The following is a 21,995-nucleotide window of genomic DNA, read 5'->3' as shown; positions in this document are numbered from 1 at the left end:
TTCAAGAAGGAAAAAAAAAAAAAAAGAAAACCAAACCATTGCACATGGATGTATCTTAGGCATTCCACATTCCAAATGATTGTTTTTACCTGAAAATGCTTCCGTAACCTGAACCCAGGTCCCCTTAAACCTGCTTGAGTGAAGCCTTGGGAGGAGAGGGAGGGGCTGGGAAGAGGGTCGATTGTGGGGGGGGGGGGCGGGGGTGAGGAGGGAGATTAGTGCAGAGGGAAATCTTGGCTTGCGAGTGCATCACCAGCTCTAATACCGGGGACCCCGGTGTGCGGTGTTTCTGTATTTTGTAGTAATCACATTTCTGATACATTACAACAGTGTGGCTGTCAGGGGTGAGTGGCTCAGGCAGCGGTTAAACCACCTATATGCTAACAGGCTTAGCAATCAGGTTGGGAAGGGTCCTGGCTGGGGGAAAAAAATTAAAACCAAACCTTAGACTTCTGTCAGACTGTGAGGAGAATTATATTTTTGAACTAGTCTACAGTGTGGACAGGAAATGACCTCTCCACAAACTGCTTCTTTAAAAACAAGCAGTGGTGCCTAAAGCTATCCAGCTTCTCTCTCTCTCTCTCTCTCTCTCTCTCTCATTCTCTCCCTCCCTCCCTCCTTTCCTCCCTTCCTCTCTACCAACCTCCCTTCCTCTCTGAAGCTCCTGCTCTCTCCCTCTCCCTCCTCTCCCGTGCTCCCTCCCTCCCTCCTTCCCTCCCTCCCTCCCTCCTCTCTCGCTCTCCCTCTCCTCTCCTGCTATAGAGGGCTCCAACAGCAGTTCCCAGGCAGTGTGTTCAGCCTGCCTGCCTGCCTGCCTCTGTGTGTGTGTGTGTGTGTGTGTGTGTGTGTGTGTGTGTGTGAGCGTGTGCGTGCGTCTACTTTGTACTGTGAGGAACACAGCCCATGTGCTCTGCATGGACGTTACTGATACTCTGTTTAGCTTGATTTTCGACAAGCAGGCAAGATGTCCAGCACACCACATGACCCCTTCTATTCTTCTCCTTTCGGCCCATTTTATAGGAGACATACACCATACATGGTACAGCCAGAGTACCGAATCTATGAGATGAACAAGAGACTGCAGTCTCGCACAGAGGTAAGTACTTCAACCTTGGGTGTGTGTTTGTGTCTTTTTTTTTTTTTTTTTAACTGTGCATGGGCTTTTCCTGGGTTGCTGGCTGAATTCTGTGGGAAGTGTCCCACTAGATACTAGCACGTACGTGGAAATGAGCGCCAGGATGAATCTACTAGTTTGAACGCTGGGTTTCCAGGCACAGCAACTCTTGGAGCTGGGGACAGTTTCTGCCGGAATCTTGAAATAGACAATCCAGCACTTGATTCGCCTGCCGGGTCTTCAGAAATGCTGTTCCTCCCGAACTCTGGGGCTTGCAGGCTCTGAGTCGGTCCCGTGGGTGTTTCGTGAGATATAATTCCCAGGGATTTGGGGATCATTTGCATCTGGCAAAATAAATTTTTAACAAATCCCCCGAGGAAGTCTGCTTTGACCTGCATTTGCTTTTCAAAGTCATCAAAATCGAGGTGGAGGGGGCAGAAGGGCAACCCCCTACACTTTTCAGAACTAGCCCTGGAGGGACACATTGTATATTTCCGTGTTAAATTCAGAAACCAGTTGCTTGGGGCAAGGGGGTTCTCGACTTTCTCTTATCGCTGATGGGAGTGTCTCCCAAGGAGCGCTACCTTCCAGGGGGAGCTGGCTCTGCACTCGAGTAAGCTCGAGTTTTGCATATTTGTAATCTTGTGCTTGAGAGAGGGAGCGAGCCTCTGCCTTCTCGGCCAGCAACTCTGGGAGCAGAGAGGAGAACAGGACTTTCAGAACTTTGTAAATGCAAAACTCCAGACTGCCTCCTGCAATTTAAATATTTAATGCCAGTTGACTTTTTCTCTTGTGCTAGCTAGGCTGGCAGGTCCTGCTGCTGGGCTATTTGCCTGTAAGTTGGGGCTTTGTGTGGAAGTGTTCTGAGAAGGAGTTTGTCATAGGTGCACCAAAGTCACTTTAGGAAGTAGAAATCGCTGGGACTCCCGTCTTCTCTGCCAGAGTGCAAATACCCAGAGGATTGATGGCAAAGAGCTTTAAGGAATTTTAGATTGAAGATTGACTCTCAGCTCTGGAAGGGAACTCAGTTAATGTTGTATGGTAAAATAAAACACACTTGCTTAAATTGTCAACAGAGCCATGGAGAATTCATGACGCTTAATGTATTTAATACGGCTAACAAGATGTGACCTGCTTTCTGATTGGCTAACTGCTGGACAAGGACTGATTTTTTTTTTTTTAAACTGGATTGTCTTTAGCACTGCTCTTTTCTTTATATGTTAATACATCATAGAAGTTAAATATAATTGATGATACTGTTGCTCTCCCCAGAAGCCAGGAGCTTTTACAGAAGTGTAAACCCTCTTTTGCTTAGGATGGTGACCTGTTGGCAGTAAATGATATTCCCGTGTGGTGGTGTGTGTGTTGCAGTTTGTATATTTCATTCAGTTTTTTGGAACTATCTGTGGGACTTCTAAATGCTTGCAGAAACTATTGGTTGTCATAGCCTGCTTATCAGAATTAGGGAGATAGAAAGTGTCTTGTAGTTCAGACACACATTCATTGCAATACAAATTTGGGGTTAAAAAAGGTCTTAAAAATATACTTGGTTGAAAACAAGAGAACACGGGCCATTAGGGCTCAGCTCTTGAACAGCAGCAGGATTTAAAAATAACCCGCGTCCAGCTTACGTTTTAGAAAGTTTCTGAGAAGTTGTGGAATGAGGTTTTTCTGCCGTCCTCCATGGTTAGGAGGACAGGCAGATTTCTCTCCTATCTGCGTTCTCCTGTGCTCCTAAATTATCACTTGGCCAGTTCAGAGCTGGATGATCTGGGGCACTTCCCTGTCCTGGCCCTCACGAAAATCTGCAGATGCAGAAATGTCCCACATTTGTTACCCATTTGAGAGAAAACCTTTGAAAAGTCCCCCATTTGTAGTATGTTTCCTTAAAAAATGTCACATTATCTTTTGTGAGAGCTGAACTCAGGAACTCCTACCTTTTGGATTATGGGGTATTACTTTTAAAGATTTTCCTCTGAGTAGAAAAAAACAGCTTCCTAGCTCAAGAAACTGGAGAGAAAAGCTTGCTCTGACAAATCTTACAGATTTTTAAAAACCTCTCTGACTGTGACAAAAAAGCACTGTGAACTGTTTTCTGGTATGTTCTAGAGCCAACCCCGAACATTTCCCCCCTTAATTTGATCTTTTTTACAATTATCCAAATAATTGCCCTGACACTTCTTTTCTCTTTGCCAAGCAGTAAATGATGTCATGAACCCAAAGGCCATAAATTTGTTTTCATTTCATATGAAAAAAAGGAGAGAATAAAATAATTTCTCCTAAGATATTTAAATATTAACATTAAATCTTGATCAGAGTTTGTAGTTGGAAAAGAAAATGTTTAGACAAAAAAAAACTTTTCATGAAGAAGTTACATTGTGCCTTCACCAACATGATTATTGATGATAAAGTTGTTCTGAGTCCTTGAGACTGTTGAAACAAAATACAATAATAGCCAGCAAGAGTTACCAGGTTATTCACACACAAAATCAAATAGATTGTTGGGTAACTTTTGCAACTTAACCAATGCCTACAATCATTTTGGCGAGAGAGACTGACTTCTTTCTCTTCTGTCTTCTGGTTCCTGATCTTATATTACATGGTATAATTTCATTGATTCCTAATACCATACCACACACACACGCGCGCGCGCGCGCACACACACACACACACACACACACAATCTGGGTAATACTCTCAAGTCCCCATTTCTTTTTGAACATAGACTTGGCTAGAAAGAAATTGTAGCAAATCAGTGTTGATGAATAAATTGTAGTCAAGTTTGTAGAAATTTCCTAGAAACCTCCTTCTTTATGGAAAGGAAAGAAAGTGGTGAAGAACCTTGGGGCTTACCTATTCTACTTCTATAGCTGACCCCAGGGTGTTCTCTCCTGGGATTGGTGCATTTCTTCCAATTAAATCAAATCGAAGTCCTTCAGAAGCTGGGCAGTGAGAGTTTAAAGAGCATTGGATTGAGAGTTAATCCTGTCCCTTTCTTGTTTTTGTCACTTCCTAAAACTATTTGGTGTAGATCATGGTTCCTCATCTGAAAATTACCTCGCGATACCCTTCAAATTCCTAAAAATTTCAGATGCTACCAAAGTCCTGGGTTTGGTTTTCTTTTATACGAGAATGTATTGTGAGCCAGTGTGGGGAGCACAGACATTATTTCTGTGCTCATGGTATTCGGTTCGAACTCACAAATAGTACTGAAACAAGGACGTCATAGAGGAGAAAAAGCTGAAGACAGGGACCCTGCCAGTCTTGTTTAAAGTAGCGCGTGGAGCACACAGTTCCAGGGACAAAGTAGGTACTCAGGAAACATTTGTTAATTTACCCATCAATGAGTCAGTAGATGGAAAAGGAGAGAGCTCGAGAACTATGTCACTGGAATTAACACAATCCCAGTGCCTCTGGGGGCCTGGTGTGCCCTGAAGCTGTTTTGGGCATCGGCCTCCCATTCCCCTAAAAGTGCGCATCCCCACATTCTCCACCTTTATTTTATCCATTAGCTGACTTCGGTCCCCCATCTTTGTGGCAAAGGAAAGCAAGTGTCTCAGAGATTATAGGACCTTTTAAAAGGAATATGAATGTATTATAAAGCGAACAGAAACAACAAAAGATATGTTTTAAATGCTATTGGTTTTTCTGGGAAATAAAATTTATTTGAAACATCAGAATCTCAGTGGAATTTCATAAAGAAATGTGTGGGTGTTCTCCCCTCCCCCTAAATGAAATTAAGAGAAACTCTGAGATTTGCGTCACTGTTGGTCACTGTAATTCCCAGGCAGGAGGAAGGGGGTGACATTTTCCGTTGTGTATGCTACCATGATTTACCCGACGTCTTCCAAAATTCTTGTATTCGAATGGTCTTGCTGTCCCAGATGCATTTGGGAAGAACACAACTGCACAATTATATGGTTAGTTTTACATTGCAGGCAGAGTGCAGTCAGATAGGCTATAAAAACATGGTCTACAGATATCAGAATTGGTTCTGTAAAAAGCTTCAGTAATCAGTTAACAGTAAACAGTATTTTTTTTCATTTCCTGAGGTCTGTGAAATGAAAATATAGGTAAAATATGGGACACATCATAGCGACCTTCATTTTTAGTGAGAGGTTTGACTAATGTTGGATTACTATAGAATTTAAGAAAGTTTATCAAGTTATAAAAATCTTCATTCTCGTCGCTAACTTTTCTGTGCCTTTTTTTTTTCTCAAATGACCCAACATGTCTCCATTGCAACAAAGCTGTTTTTAAGTACCTATTTTTTTCCTGTTGGCAATACGCTAATTTTAATAAACCACCACAAACTCCAGGAGAGTGTGGGTTCCATTATGTATTTCTTCTGTTTCGAGGTTTTTTTTTTTTTTTCTTTTATCAACATTACACATCCCACTCCAAAAGAGAAAACTGTGATTACAATTGGAAGCCACACACACAAGGTTTTTATTAGAATTACAGTTTTTGGTTTTACAGGATTTAATATGAACGCGAAAAATGTTTGAAGACCTTGAAATTTAAATCTGCTGCCTGCACCCCTCCCTGCTCAACTCTGCAGCTCCCTGGGGAGGGCGTGAGGGGGCGGGGGGGGGGGCTCTCATTCTTTTCTTTCAGTTACATTTTTATATACTTCAGTCACAGGCCTGCACGTTGTAACATCATGTTTATTCATGGAGTAGCTTAGTATCCTTGATGTTCAGCCGGAGTCTAGTTAAAATGAGATTAGGTATTTTGGATAGGTGGAAAAACATGAGCAATGCTTTGCGATAACTTGGATTTTTTTTTCCTAGAAATTTAGAAAGACAAATGCTGCTGTTACTCTGCGTCATATGAATGATTTTCAGTGTTAAACAGAACTTTCCAAGTTTTTCCGAAGGGGGTTGTGAGGAGTGGGGGGAGGGGGTGTTGGTAGTGGTAAGGAAAGCTGTTTTGAAAATGTTAAATGAAACCAAAAGTGCAATTTTAAAAATGAGAACTTCCAAACTCTCTTATTTTTCAAAATCTCTACATGACCTCAGAAAACAAATTGCAGGACTCTTGTACCGATTTTCTCTTCCTGATGTCTTTTTTTTCTCTCCCCATGTTCTTACTATGGGAACTGTTTTTAATTAAAAATTGCTGCAAACTAACTATTAGTAGGAGGCCAAGAAGAAAAAAAACCTCTCAACTCACAGTCAACACTGATTCTTATCAGTCTAAAATCAACGCACCTTTAAATTTCTCCCTTTTTGGTGTGTAAATGATGATAGAGGATTTAAAATCCGTATGCATTTTTTATGCATTTAGCTTTTTGTTTGGGTTTCAGAAAGAAATTAATTTAAATTGTATGGAGAACAGGGCTATAAATCTCCTTTTATTACATTTGTCCACATTAACTCATTTTTCATGAGGAACACAGAGCACCTCCTTTCTGAACAAGCAAACAAAACATAAAACAAACAACCCCAAATATCCAACTTTATCCATTGTTGACAAGAACAAGATTCATAAACTTATTTGGGTTTGGTTGGTGGGTCTCAGAACACAATTGATCTTGGAAAACAATCTCTTTTTTAAAGTGTCAGAAAATAAGAGCTTTAACAAATGTTCAATTCATGTAGATATTACATATACCTTTGTCATTATCTGACAAAGATACTGTTTTCTTTCTTTCTTTCTTTCTTTCTTTCTTTCTTTCTTTCTTTCTTTCTTTCTTTCTTTCAGCAGTTCAAGCATAGATTTTTTTTTTAAAACTTGAATTGTAGGAGCATGCATCTGGACATAGGGAACTATTAATACTTAAAACAAAATTCAGTTATTTCTTCAAGAATTACCATATTTCATGCAACGACAATACCAGAGTCTGGAAATAGAGAGATGATTAGCACATTTTCTGTCCTCTAGAAGCTTACGATTTGGTAAGGAAGGAAGACATACAAACCGAGACTTACGGTGAGGTACCCTGATAGATTCATACGTGGGGGATTATGGGTGTGTCCACGCATTGAAGGGTATACGCCCTTCAGAAAGGTGGGCAGGGTGATAATAGCTAATCTACGGGTGCTCACTATGTGTTGAGCGCAGGGCTGAGTGCTTTCTGTAGGTCAGTGCGTGTAATCCTCACAATCATCTCAGGAGGTAGGTACCACGAACTGCGTTTTTCCTGACGAAACAAAGGGTTAAGTGAATTGTCCAAGGTCACACAGATGCTAGCTGAGTTTTATAGGTTGTGCTTTTAATGTCTCTGCTGTTGCCTCTCTCCTGAGATAAGAAATACTAGCCAGGATTCTAGTTTCACCTGTAGAAATTTTTCAGTGAATAAATTCATTTTTTCTCCCTAGGACAGGTTGACTTTGGCAGTGGCTGGAAAGGTGACCTCATCTCCCTTACTTGATTTGACTATTTGTCTCTCAGATTCCTGACTGATTTCAAAAGGGATCATGTGCAATTCCAAACATGGTTGGTGCCGGAGGTGGACAATATACTCTGGTTATTGAGAAAAAAGAACCGGAGTGACACTCCCTCTTGAAGAACGGGTGTCTTCAGTATTCATTGAAGTGGTCTTCTCTGAAGACTCACTGGAATGGTTGTGGAATTATTAGGCGTAATCATCTAAAAGTTTAATTTTTTTTCTTAAAAATATTTAGGTTTCCATCCAGCGCTTGACTCTTCTATGGTATTCTCTGTGGAAGGTGGTGTTTTGATTGTCTTAAACAAAGAGATAGGACAGATTAAATTAGGATTAGAATTTGGCATGGTGTTCGCTTCCTTTGCAAGTACTCAATGAGGAATCTGAGGGAAAATAAAGGCATACAGGGGCTGCCCACTTGCCTCTTGTGATCCTCTTCCAAGAGGCAATCTCCACACCTTGTGTCTCTGCCTTTCTTTGTGGTTAGTGATGTTCCCTTCCTACTTCAGCTTCCAGTGAGGCCCTTGTCTTTACCGTAAGTGCCTGCCAACTACTGGACATAAGATGGATTTACTCATTTGATCTACCCTAAGCCTGAGATGCATGCATTCCGGTTGTCCTTTAATAGATACAGGAAAAGTGAGGCTCAGAGACATGTAGACCGAGTCCACACCTGGGCATCCCTGGGGGCTGTATCTTCTCACTCCCCCATTCAGTGTTCTCTCCCAAAGCACGTGTGTGGTAAAGGCAGCCCACTCGCCTTCGGAGGCCCTGACTTGCCCTCACTTTACCACCACTTTTGACTAACCGAGTTTGAAGTTTTCGCCTTCCAACTAAAAACAGAAGGCCCAGTGTTAGAGATTTGACAGACCCCTCTGAAGAAGAGGGAGCTACTCTGTTCTGGTGACGTCGCAACCTCGTCCTCTCTTTTCAGGATTAGGATGGCTTCCTAACTGTGCTCCCTGTTCCCTCTCTCCATCTTAAAATCCATTCCCCACAAGCAGCCAAAGTGATATTTTTGAAGCAGAAATCCGATCACGTCACTCTTTAGCTTTGCCTTACACCTAGAATAAGCTCCTTGCTCTAGACGTGAGAACGGATTGATCAGCTCCTTCCAGATGTCCAGTCTTACCTCCTTCCACATGTTCAGCGGCCTCCAGTCACAAGGAGCATCTTTGGATCTATTAACTCTCCAAGCTCGTTCACATCTCAACACCTTTGCCCTCAGTGGTAGGATGGATATACAGATTCCTCTGTAATAACCCATAGAAGGATTAGCAGATCTAACGTGAATTAGAGTTTGGCATGGCATCAGCTTTCTTTGCAGGTAATCAATTAAATATCTCAAAGAAGGTAATGACAACGAAAGGGAAGAGTCCTAGTGCTTCATAGGTCCTTGACTGACCAGGCTAAATGTCCCCTTCACTTTCCTGGATCGCCTCAATTAAAATGACCTCCCTTAACCCCACTCACTTTCTGTCACGTGTCCTGATAATTTTCTTCATCGAAATTATAGCAAACTGATATTTTCTTGCTTCTAGTTTATTTCTAAAGCATCTGCTTGTTCCCCATAGAATATGAGCTGCGTGAAGGCAGAGGCCTCATTTGTCTTGTTCACAGTGGTCCCCCTCATGCTCCTTAGCACGTAGTTGATATGCAAAATATACCAGTTGAATAAAGGAGACTTAGTTGTATCAGTACTATCCACACTGACACTGGAATTTACCATGAATCTCACCCACGGTTGCAGCTGGAAAAGAATCGTGAGCCTAATAGCCCGGTGAGTGCTCACTGATAGAATGCTCAGCCAGACCTGCAGAAAAAAGAAGGCTGGAAAGGGAATTTCTTCTGAGAAGAAAGTGTTGACCTGAGAATTTTGCCTTCTAGGTGGTGTGAATCTGTTGGGAGTCTCCCAACTTCTGATTAAAAATATTTACACTTATCCTAGTGTTTTTTCTCATGTGATATATCTACCACTTCTCTCTCTTTGGAGCTACCTAGGGGCCCACAGCCATGAATTACGAGATGAGTCATGAGCGTACCTTGCATTTCCTGGAGCACTTTGCACTTTGGGAAAGGGCTTTCAGGGCCATTAATTAGCTTGTTTGAAGTGATTTGCACAACAGAAAATATGGAAAGTTATATCAGTGTATGATTTTGTGGTTTATAATAACTTTGTGTTTGCTAACTGTAGTGTGTGTATGAGGGAGAGAGAGAGAGAGAGAGACAGAGACAGAGACAGAGAGAGAGAGATGCTCTCCCCAATCAGATTGTGTTTGTATATGTGTGCACCTTCTAGTTAGGAAATATGCACAGTGTTTCCACCAGTGATTTTTTTCCTTTGGAGTGAAAAGAGTGACGTGCCTAGAATGTCAAGATCTGCACGGAAGTATGACTTACTGTAAGCAAGTCAGATCTGGATCCAAACCCAGGCTTGCCTCTTGCTTGCTGTGTGATCTTAGGGAAGTTTCTTAACTTTTCTGAGTGTGCGTTTTCTTAGCTTGAGTTTCAGCTTGGGAGGTGAATGGCTAAAGGATGTAAAATGCCTGTTACGGTAACCTTCCGTTCCCCCCTTACCCGCAGCTTTGCTTTGCTCAGTGTCAGTTCCCCGAAGTCAACAGAGGTCCAGGAGCAGATCACCGTCCTTCTGCTATATTGTCAGAAGGTCAAAAGCAGGGGCACCTGGGTGGCTCAGTCGTTAAGCGTCTGCCTTCGGCTAGGGCGTGATCCTGGCGTTACGGGATCGAGCCCCACATCAGGCTTCTCCCTGAGAGCCTGTTCTTCCTCTCCCACTCCCCCTGCTTGTGCTCCCTCTTTCTCTGGCTGTCTCTCTCTCTGTCAAATAAATACATAAAATCTTAAAAAAACAAACAAAAAAAGAAGGTCAAAAGCAGGCTAAGGCTACATTGCGAGGCCTACGCCATTCACCTCACCTCGCCTCATCACATAGCCATTTTGTCATCTCGCATCTTCACAGGAAGAAGGGTGTCTATAGTACAGTATGATATTTTGAGAAAGGGAGACTACATTTGCATAACTTTTATTATAGCATATTGTTATTTTATTATTAGTTGTTGTTAATCTCTTACTGTGCCCAGTTTATAAATTACACTTTTCATAGGTGTGTATATCTAAGAGAAAACATAGTACGTATGGGGTTCGGTACTCTCCATGATTTCAGGCATCCGCTGGGGGCCTTGGAATGCATCTCCCACAGAAGAGGGGGTTTCTGTGTATGGTAAATGCTCAATGAATGGGAACTAAGATGATGGTGGTGATGATTTGCAGCCCCTGCTCTCTATCCCATCAGCAAATTAAGTTGCATAAGTAATGCAAGACTGCTTGATTTCCTGAAAGTATCATTTTTACATGGCTTGTACTAGCACTGCATTTTATGAATCAAACCTATAAGGATGTTGTCAGACTTATGGATTTGGTGTTCTTATATGATAAGATAACACCATCACGGTTTCTCACTGTTACATAGTAGTCCTGACATAATAATCATCTGCTTTCTTGTGGCCATGATCTCCCTCCAAATTCAGGTTCTAATGATCTCTGAGACTTACCTATAGTTAAGGATTAGGAGTTGACCAATGGGTGGGACACACATACTCCATCCTGTTGGGAGAAAGCTGGGTTCAGGGCTTGCACCTGCTAAGAACTCAGCTGAGAACATTGAAATGTTCCCTTGTACCACCTAAATGGGGGCCCCAGGGAGGGCTGGGGAGCACACACCTGCCGTCCTGGACTGGCCATTTGGTCTAAAGAGGTGCACCTCTCACTCTGCAGCTCTGTACAGACTTCTCCAAGGAGCTGTGTCAGCACTGGTCGGAAGCCTGAAGCACCACCTGCGTGTCTGGACTGATAACAGCCCTGCCAATTGATCCACTGTGACACCTGGTGGCTTACTCCCTAACACAGTGAAAATGCACACAAGTGAGAGCGGCGGTGTGCTGAATGGTACCATGCGGTATCTTTCTGGCCAGAGGGATCAGGTTGATGGGTAGGAAAGCTGCCTCCTGCTTTCCTTAGAGATGCACCTGGGTGTTACAAGGTGCTGATTTGTCCCGCTAATCTCAGTGCGGGGCTTCCTTGATTTTTCATTATTGAATTCTTTAAATTACACCTACCTTCCTATGCTTCATCCTCTTGACCAGGTCACCTGTGATTTTTATTTAGAGTGCCACATTAATAATTTTTTTAATCAGTCTTTCTAGTCAACTGTCTTGCATCACTCAAACATTGAATTGTTTGCATATATATATATATATATATATATATATATATATATATATATATACATTTTTTTTTGAGAGGGTAGTGCTTGTTAAATTTTGCTTCCTGATATGGGTCATTTCTTGGGACTCAGGATTTTATCTGGAGACTTAAAATTGTGCAGACAAGCAAAAGTAAGCTAATAAACAAGGCTGACCATTTGACAGTACACACACACACACACACACACACACACACACAAAGTCCTCTTATGCCTTATAATTTTAGCCATGATCACCCAGCAGTTGGCTAAAATTTCTTGCTTGAAATTGAAATTAAGCAGTTGGTGCACATCTCCTGCCTTTGAAAGGTTTTGATGGAGAACATTTGATGGAGCCTACCACTCTCCAATTAACAGAATCCTAGAATTTCAGAGCTGGAATAGACACGGAAGATCTTCTAGCCCAAGCTCCTGATTTTGGAAGTGCAGAAACCAGACACAGGTGGGGCTTCTCCCGACTCGGAAGTGCTCCTAAATGGTCTCGGGTTTTGTAAATCATAACACAAGTTGCCTGGTAATAACCAGGGACCGGCCAAATTAAGCACTCGTATCAACCACTAATTTGTACTTCAGTCCTGCAAAAACGTCTATGTTTCGAAACCCTTTCTCCTTTTCCAGTTTTCTGATTGCCCTAAAATTGTATCAATCGTTAGCATCATGCTACTGATGTTGAAAAACACATCACTAACCTACGTTGTTTTGGAATGTATGATTGTTTTCTTTGCCAATTTATTTAAAGTTAAATTGTGTGTGCTTTAAAATCTGTGTTTAATTTTTCTGGTTTTAAAAACATGGTACATTATCAGGGGCGCCTGGGTGGCACAGCGGTTAAGCGTCTGCCTTCGGCTCAGGGTGTGATCCCGGCGTTATGGGATCGAGCCCCACATCAGGCTCCTCCGCTATGAGCCTGCTTCTTCCTCTCCCACTCCCCCTGCTTGTGTTCCCTCTCTCGCTGGCTGTCTCTATCTCTGTCGAATAAATAAATAAAATCTTTAAAAAAAAATAAATAAAAATAAAAACATGGTACATTATCAATATAGAGTACTTATAAAATACAATATGCAAAGAGGTCAATACAAATTTTCTCTAATTCTAATGCAAAAAAATGCTGTTAACATTTAGTATATACATGTAACACACACAAGCTTATATATCAGCCTTTTCATGCTTAGGAGCATAGCATCCTTTTGAATCTAGCTTTTTTAACTAAAATTATGAGCTTTTCACCGTGCTCTTAAACCTTTTAAAAATATATTTTGAGTTGTCTGAATTCTTTACACTTACATTTTAAAAATTAACACCATATAAATATTTAAAAAATTATCTGGTTCCTCTGTACCATGATTTAAACTCAAAGAATTAGTATTTTTAATAATCAGGCTTGTCTCCCAGTAAGATGGGTGCTGGTACTAGGGATTTAGCTATGGTGACAATTATGATTACCATTAGCATTTAATACCAGGCAGAAACCTTCACCGAGGGCTCTCTGGCTCCTTTTAAGGATTTCCCCTCCCATTTGAGGACAGATCTTTTTTCTCCCGTTTTTCTTTCTCTTGTATTATTTCTGAGTCAAGAGGCAGCTGGCATGCAACCTTGTGCAAGGGCCATAAATCAAAAGATTTTGCACAATTTATACTGGGAAGAAGGAGCTTGAATTAATGTTAAGAGTTAGTGTTGATCTAGAACCAGTAGGTTGGGATATAGCAAGTTAATTTATGACGCTGTTTGAAGGACATATATTCGATTCAAGGAGAAAAGTGAAATCTCGCAAAGTGAGCTATGTCATGAGTCGTATGCAATGTTATCTTATTTTCTCCATTGGATCGAAGAGATCTTTGGGGTCAGGTACTATCTTATTCATGTTTGTATCTTTTGTGACAATTTACATTCTCTGTGGCCAACAGTGGTCTTTTTTTAAAGGCACATTTCACGGAGGCAGCCATTTTGTAACCAGAGTCTGAGTTATCACTGTTTTAATATGGGTAATATGCATTTTACAGAGAAGCTGCATACACATATGCTTCCATTACAATGCTGTGGTGTGCAATATCGTCCCCTACCACAGCACTGGCATTAAATGATTAACTTCTGGAGTCACGCAGACTTATTTTTCTTACTATCTGTACGACCTTGAGTGAATTCATTTACCTCTCCGTGTCTTGGTGGCCCTCCCGGGTCCTGCAGGAATGATGATAGAAACTATGGCTTTGGGTTTTGATGAGGACTGAATGAGATCGTTCTTGTAAAGGGGTTAGCGTGGTGCCTGTCTCCTTATCGTGGCTTTTCCGCTGAGTTGCCATTGAGCATCTACCTTACGTCTAGGGATGAAGAGGGTGGCATCCCTGTGGTGAAGGAGCTTAGTGAGAACGCAGTAAGGATTTGTAGGAAGGAGGGTCTGCAGGGATGAGTGGGGATTTGCCAGTCTGAGAAGGATGGTGGGAAGGAGGTTTTTGGCAGAAGGAACAGCACGTGCAAAGAAATTGAACCTTGAAAGGTGATAAGTTGTTTGAGGAAGGGCGAGGACTTTGGCATGGCTGGGGCTGAGGGTCTGGGGGAGTCTGTTCAGCACGCATATATACGTGTCAGGTGGGGTCGGTGAAGGTGGTAGGCGATAAGCCTGGGGAGGACGTGGGGTACAGACGGTGAAGGCTTTGGTATGCCAAGCCAGGAGCTTTGGTCTCATGTTTCACAGACTACCTATTGGACCTCACACGGGGAGTACCAATACGGCTCTGACGTAATCCTTTCGTTTCTCTGTGCCTTGGTGTCCTCATTTGGAATATGATACAACAGCAGTCTTTCCCTCACAGTATTGTTTTGGAGAATTTAATGAGATATGGCCTTTAAGCCCTTAGACCAGCACCTCAGACGTGGTAAGGATTAAATCAACATTAGCTGCTACTCTATTGGACAGAGGGAACTGATAAAGGTAGATTTTTGCCTGGGTGGTGTGTGTGTGTGTGTGTGTGTGTGAAATAATTTGGGCGAGATCACTCTGGTCACTTTGTGGAGGTGCACTGGTGGTGAATCTTGAAGCATATTGGTCTGCTGAGAGAAAGGAATCAGTGAATGGGGAGATGCACAAAGGAAAAATTACACACAGTTACTGGCTGACTGAGCTATTTTTAGCCTAGTGTGTCTGAAGCAAAGGATGGATTTTCATGGCATTTTTTTTTAAAGATGCAAAATTACCATAAGCCAGGTTATGTAACTTGTCCAGGGACACTTTATTTGTCCACCAGTGGGGCCCGCGATGTGGTTCATGACACTTTTAGCAGTCATTTTAGAGGATGGGTCCCCAGGGTCTCCAGCTCTGACTTTTCCTTCTGCCTTTGCCAGGACTGGGAAACTGGAAGTGATGGGCTCTGCCTTCAGGGAAAAACCTCCTTACATGGTAGCCAGCCTGGCACAAGGACCCCATAGCGATGTGGCAGTGAGTCAAGTGAAAAGGCAGAGTGGGGAGAGAGACGACAGGGAGAGTTGAAATCCTACCTTGTCCAGGACATGTAAGGTGAGTCTCAGAGACTCAGTTTCCAAGGTGGCGGACTGAGAGCAGCAATCAAGACCGAGTGCACCCTGAACACTAGATGGGACCATGGAAGTAAATTGGCGAGACTGGGGTCGTGTTGGGGAGCGACTCCTCCCTTCCCTACGTGGCCCTGCGTGTGATGTCACGGCCCACAGACTTGCTTCAGTTTAGGGGTGGGTTTCCTGATCTCTTCTCACAGCTACTTTCCTCCCTCAGTTTGAGCCTATGGCTTTGGAGAAATCTTTTCTTCTTCCTGAGCCTCTAGCCTCCCCCGACAGCTCCGGTGTAGATGAGATGTGAATGGCAAGGTTCTCTGGTCGGCCTCAGAGTCTCTGATTAGGTGGACTGTTTGCTTCTGTTTTTAATCTACCACATTAAAAATAAAATCAAGGTAAATAATGTGTTATTGACTCTGTGTCAAGCCTCCTGTTCCTTTTCTCCCACCTTCTCGGGGAGGGGCACTTGCTGAGTCACAGCGTCTTGCCTTTCCACACCAACTGGCTGGAGCTGGGGAGCCACACTTCTGCTCCAAATGTTCTGTGCACCATTGTCTTGAAACCTGCACATGAAAGAAGGTCCAGGATTGTTTTTTCCGGTCACCATAAAAGAACCTCAAAATGCAAATGCAGGAAGTACTAAAATTACAGAGATCAGTGGGTGCCCTGTACTGTCAGGCTTTTTTTTTTTTTTTTTTAAAGAAAGGTTAAAATTCATCTGAACCCAGACTAGAAAATAAGCTTAAGGTGTTAGGTTATTCTGAAAAGACTGTTAATGCCTGTTGGCTAAGTGCATTAAACTGCTTTGAAATGATCACTTGTGTGTACTATTTTAAAAACTGCTTGCTGGGATGGTGATTTAAACCTGTTTTTTTCTGGACTCAACACTTCGCATTTGTCTGTTGGAAAAAAAAAGACTGTATTTGAGACAAATAAACATTAAAATATAGTTTATTATATTTCCAGGCGTTTGTCTGTAAGGAAAATATGTCAAGACATTTATAGTTAGAAACTGAAATCTCTGCCTTAATTCACTCCATCGTATTTCCAAGGAGCCTAACCGTGTGTATAGTATTACCAGGTCTCCAGAGACCTCCTTGAAGGGATACCAGATACTCTTGGTATAATGGGAGCATGGGGGGTGGGGAGAAGACGGGTGGGGAATGGTTTCCAGTCCTAATTCTATATTTCCTGTGATTTTTTTTTTTTTTAATGGAGGCAGGGGAAAAAGGAGAGTCGAAAGAATGCTGTTGCTTTTATGACGGCTTTGATTTTAAAACCATTAAAGAAGTAGCATTTACTGTGGCACCCCGGAGTGTCTATGTGGGATTGCGTTGGCTTATTCCTCGCTCAATAACTTATTGAGTTTTTTTATTATGTGCTTGGTGTTGGAGGACCACAAGTGAGCCCTGCCTTCAGGATGCTCATAGCCCAGTGGGGAAGACAGCCAGCTAAACATCTACTCACGGTCAAAGGGGACCAGGGTCCTGATGGCCGAGACCGGGCTGTTGAGAGCAGCAGATGCTAGTAAGGTGACACACACACATATACACATACATACAAGCGTGCACACACACAGACGCTTGCACACACATACATGCACACATGCATGCATACATGTGCACATTCACACTCTAAGTTGCTTATGATATGTAGTAAATTGTGACCCAAGTGTTCCTATTTTTAATTTAGGGCACTCCTAACTTTTTGACGATGATGCATATCTGATAATCTTTAGAGGTATTAAGCTGTTTAAATATCCAAACGCAGAAAGATAAAGTCATGCAGCATTAAAGTGATGGCTGCTGCAGCATTGAAGTGATGGCTGCAGCATTAAAGTGCTGGTTGCAAGGAGGCCCTTTAACCCATTTAATCTAAACCTCAGATGAGGGAGAGAAAGAAAAGAAGCAACCTCTCTAAGCCTACTTAAAAGCCAAGATATAGCAAAAAGAATCCTTTTGTTTTTCCTTGGCCATGAGAATTGTTTGTGTGTAGGGTAGAAAACTTCATCCTTACAAAGGTATTGATTGTAGTAATTTTCATGAAACTTCTAGGTTGTTACTTAGTGAATCTTAAAAAAAAACCCAAAAAACAGCCCTCCTCCAACTGTGGTATCTAGTAGACAATACTGAGAAAAATTGAGGAACAAACAGATCACACAGAGCCTTGAATGGTTAGGAATCCCTAAGACTGAAGGCAGAGACTTCATGCAAATGAAGCAGAGTCTCAGAATTGAACAGCAGGACACTGAAAATCGTCGTGAACATTTACTGAGTGTTTGCTACATGCCAGTCCCATAGCTAAGTGCTGTGAGACATCATTGTCTCAATTAAGCCACACACCAATAGTAGTATTGGTAGTATTGTTAGGTGGTAATAATAATGGTAGTACTAGGGAGTGTTATCACCTCCATTTTTCCAGCGAGGACACAGAGGCTGTAAGAGGTTTAGCACAGGGTTTCAGAGTGAGCAAGAATCCCACTGTGGCTCGAAGCTGCACCCAAGTCCAGAGTTAATTTTCACTCCTCAATTCTATTGACTCTCCAGGCAGTGCCCCACTTTACAGATGAAGAAACTGAGTCCCAGAGAAGTTATGTAGGCCTTTGGTCACCCCGGGAGGAGCCTTTTTCATTGGCTGACAATTTTGGCTTCCGTTCCAAAGTGGGAGCCAGTACGTTTACACTGAGAATCCACCGGGTGTGTCCCATCACTGTAACTGTCACATCACTGTGGCCTTCTTGAGGTCAGGGACCACGCCTGGCTCATCTTCGTATCATCAGTGCAGAACACAGGGCCAAGTGCTGGAGAAATGCTCTAGACTGAATGAAGAATGTGAGAGAAGTAGCAGGCTCAGAATTTTAAACGCAAGTAACTATATGCTCCACACAGCATAAGCATGTCTGTCTTTCCAGGCACAGCGGCCTGTAGGACATATTTATGTGAATTAGTAAAAGGTGCTCCCTCTAGGTGAGCCTACGGCCCTTCTGTACAAAGGGAAAGCTTTCTGGTTTTCCTGGCAGAGAAGGACTTTGCGAAATGTTTTGGATTTCAGCCTCTTCTTCCTATTCTCTTGGCCAGCTGTCTTTTTTGCAGTGTGGAAACTGCCCAACTGTACAAGAAGGCCTGTTTTTATTTAATTTAATCATCCAGAATCTAATACAGGACCTGGAATCTGACTGATATTCACTAAATATCGATTGAACACATGAAGAATTTGAAAGACGTGCTAAATTGTCTTCTGGTATTATAATGCAATAACCATAGTAGAGTGTTTGGGCTCGGTGTCATAGAGAAGGCTGGCATTTAATTGGTTCTATAAGGAATTACAGGATTTGGATTTGTTGGAGGAAGAAGAAGGGAATCCCAGCAGGAAGGAACAAAGGCCTAAGATGTCACCAAGCAAACAGGTGTGGTGCAGGAATAGGATGAGGTTGGCTGACCTCTGCTCTGGGAAGTCTCTGCAGGTGTGAAAGGAATTGCATGTCTGAAAGAGGTACCGTTCTCATTCATCCTTTGCTTGGGCCCCATGTCCACAGACTGAAGTGTGAATGGGGCTTCATAGACCTGTTAAATTTGCTTCTTGTTTCTGACAGAGATAACTTTCCTTCTCTGCCCACTCGGTATCAGTCAGAGTTCTACATAGAAACAGAACTACTAGGCTATCTCTGTCTGTCTCTGGCTCTGTCTCTATCTCTGGCTCTCTCTCTGTCTCTGTCTTTATCGCTAATCTAGGAAGACATTTATTAATGGAAAGCATTGGTTCATGTGATTATGGAAGCTGAGAAGTCCCATGAGCTGTCATCTGCAAACTGGGGATTCAGAAAAGCCAGATGTGTGGTTTGAAGACCTGAGAACCGGAGGGCCGATGGTGCAGATTCCAGTTAGGGTCTGACAGCCTGAGAACCAGGAGCACCGAGGGCAGGAGATCAGTATTCTAGCTCAATGAGTCAGGCAGTTTATCTGACCTTTCTCTGCCTTTTTGTTCTATTCAGGCTCTCAGCCAATTGGATGATACACACTCATCACTGAGGAGAGCATCTGCTTTACTCTGTTTACCAATTGAAATGCCAGTCTTTTCTGGAAACACCTCACAGACACACCCAGAAATAGTGTTTACCAGAGAAGCTGGCATTCCATGGCCTGGTCAAGTTAACATGGAGAATTAACCACCACACTGTTTCCTGCTAAACGTCTGTCTTCTCAGCTGTAAGAGAGTGTGGTATTGGAGGACCTTGAAAACTTGGCTGGACTTTGTCTTGAGCAGATCCGTTAAAATCTTATTCATTCTCTCATTCAGTGCATGTATGTTGAGTAGGGGCCAGGTGTTTCGCAAACAGTGGTGCATAAAAACAGGCATGGGCCTTTCTTGTAGGACGCTTACAACCAAGTAACAGAGGTATATAGCAAGTAAATAATCATACAAATTAATACACAGCAATAATGGATAAAATGTGTACTACATAACACAGTGTGATAAATGTACTAGACAAATCAAGCATGTTTCGGTAGAGCATACCATGAAGAGACCTGATCTATGTTGGTGGGAGCCTTAGTTGGGAAAGCCTTCTTTGAGGAAGTGAAGTTTTAGCCAAGATTTAAAGAACGAATGAAATTTAATTAGAAAAATGGGATTTGGGACACCAAGATGGCATTTTAAAAGAGGAACAGCATGTGCTAAGGTCCTGTGGTAGCCAAGGGCCAGCCTCTCTGGAGTGCAGAGTACGAGGAGGAGATGTAAGATTCAATCTGAAGCTAAAGATACGTCATGTTTGACTGTGATTAGCCCATGTTAAGGATTTAGGCCTTTTAGAAGAATCATGCTAAGAGCAATGGGAAGTACCACTTTTGGTGGGGTTTTGAAAGAGGGTACAACATTGGAATGGCATTTTGAAAACATTACTCTGGCTGCTGAGTGGAGAATGTTTTGGAAGGATTGAATAGCAGATGCAAGAAGACAAGTTAGAGAAAGATATAGTTTTCCAAGAAACAGATGACAGTGCATTGGGTCACCTGGAGAGGGGACAGATGAGCATGGATGGGACAGTGCTTGGCGCGATGGATTGGCTACAGATGGTGTTGAGTAGAAGAGGTCTCTAGGCTGGGGTAAGAGTAGGGACTCTTCTCAGGTTTCATCTCTCTCTGTTCTTGTCGACAGCATGTACCTGTGTCCTCAAGCCCCAAATCAGTGTATCATTTAATGCTTTCCACTCTACCTGCTTCCCAGAATCCACTTGAAATAGCTGTACCAGCATCCTCTGTGTTCATCAATTCTGCCAAACTCCTTTGTAGTCTTATCCACCTCCCCTGAGCTGTGCATTTCCCAAGCTCCTTGCCCAACTTACTTTTGATTACCTTCTACTTTCACAATATCTTCATTACTTACCAGTTTGTTCAACATTCTTTGCATTTTTTTTAAAGCAAAGATTGATTGAGTTCATTCTCTTCCCCATTTTTGAGTCTCATTATTTCCCTGTTTCTTCCTGGTGATTAGTGGTCCTGTTTTCTTTCAAGTGCCTCTTATCTTTGAAAAGCTCTTGTGATTCTCTTAAACCCATTTGCCATTTTGTTGGCCTGTCTTCCTTTCCGCTATAAGCCTTAAGTATGGCATTACAGTTTTCTTTCATCCTCTTTCCTTCTTCAGGTACAACTATAGACACTTCACTGCTCTAAGATTGCCAAGCGGTGTCTGACACAATAAAGAGGCTCCATCAATATTGGTTAAATTTGTTCCTTTTATTGCATGCACAGACTTTGATGGAACCACTTAAAATGCTTCTTGTACATGCTCTCTTTTATATTTAAATATGTATGTGTGTGGCTATCTGAATCCAAGCTTTCCCTGGGGAGACTAACAAAATCACTCATTTCTCTGTGACTCTGTAACGGGGAGGTCGATTTTCACCCATGCGTGTGGGAATGCTTCAAAAGTGCTGGGTGAGCATCATAACTGACATACGTCAGTTTGATCAGATCTTATCAATGCATTTATTTTCCCAGTTACCTGCTAGGTGACTTTTGATATCTTTGCGTAATGATTATGGGTCTCAGTTTCTACATCTGTTAAGTGACAATAATCAAGGAATTAGAAAAATGTAGGGATATTTAGAGAGTATGCATTTATTCCACATGCAGAAATTGTGTTAGATTCTGAGGACGCAAGGATGATTCAGACTGGGAATAAGAAGGAAAAGAGGATGATTTGTTCAGTGAGCCCCTTGAAGATCCAGATGAAAGACAGAGAATTGTTTGCCCTGGATTGGAAGTATAAGGTGACCCTTGAACCACATGGGGGTTAGCGACATGGACCCCCGTGTAATTGAAAATCTATGTATAAATTTTGACTCCCCCAAAATTTAACTACTCATTGCCTACTGTTGGCTGGAAGCCTTATTGATAACATAAACAGTTGATTAATGTATTTTGTTTGGTATATGTATTATACACAGTATTCTTTTTTTTTTTTTTTTTTTTGAGAGAGAGAGGGGGAAAGCATGAGTGAGAGTGCATGGGGCGGGGAGGGGAAGTGGGAGAGGGAGAGAGAGAATCTCAAGCAGTCTCCACGCCCAGCGTGCAGCCCCACACGGGGCTCAATCTCAGGACCCTGAGATCCTGACCTGAGCCGAAATCAAGAGTTGGACGCTTAACCGACTAAGCCACCCAGGCCTTCCATGCAGTATTCTTACAATG

The 21,995-nt window shown here is 42.4% G+C and overlaps 1 protein-coding gene across 11 annotated transcripts in view; it reads left to right on the top strand.

Moving 5' to 3' along the window:
• The first annotated feature begins 487 nt into the window (after nt 1-487).
• The window catches only part of LDB2 (LIM domain binding 2), a 368,516-nt gene continuing 347,008 nt past the window's right edge, over nt 488-21,995 (top strand). For 4 of the 11 annotated variants that reach the window (XM_026514486.4, XM_026514485.4, XM_048211954.2 and 1 more), the window contains exon 1: nt 566-1,096. In XM_026514486.4, coding sequence (XP_026370271.1) covers nt 965-1,096 — 132 coding nt within the window. In that variant the 5' untranslated portion in view covers nt 566-964. Of the gene's footprint in view, nt 1,097-21,995 lie in introns of all 11 variants that reach the window. The other 7 variants (XM_026514478.4, XM_048211955.2, XM_026514483.4 and 4 more) reach the window with 4 other exon arrangements.

Source organism: Ursus arctos, unplaced genomic scaffold (assembly GCF_023065955.2).
Source record: "Ursus arctos isolate Adak ecotype North America unplaced genomic scaffold, UrsArc2.0 scaffold_9, whole genome shotgun sequence".
NCBI lineage: Eukaryota > Metazoa > Chordata > Mammalia > Carnivora > Ursidae > Ursus > Ursus arctos.
This window is presented reverse-complemented; position numbering and strand designations above follow the sequence as displayed.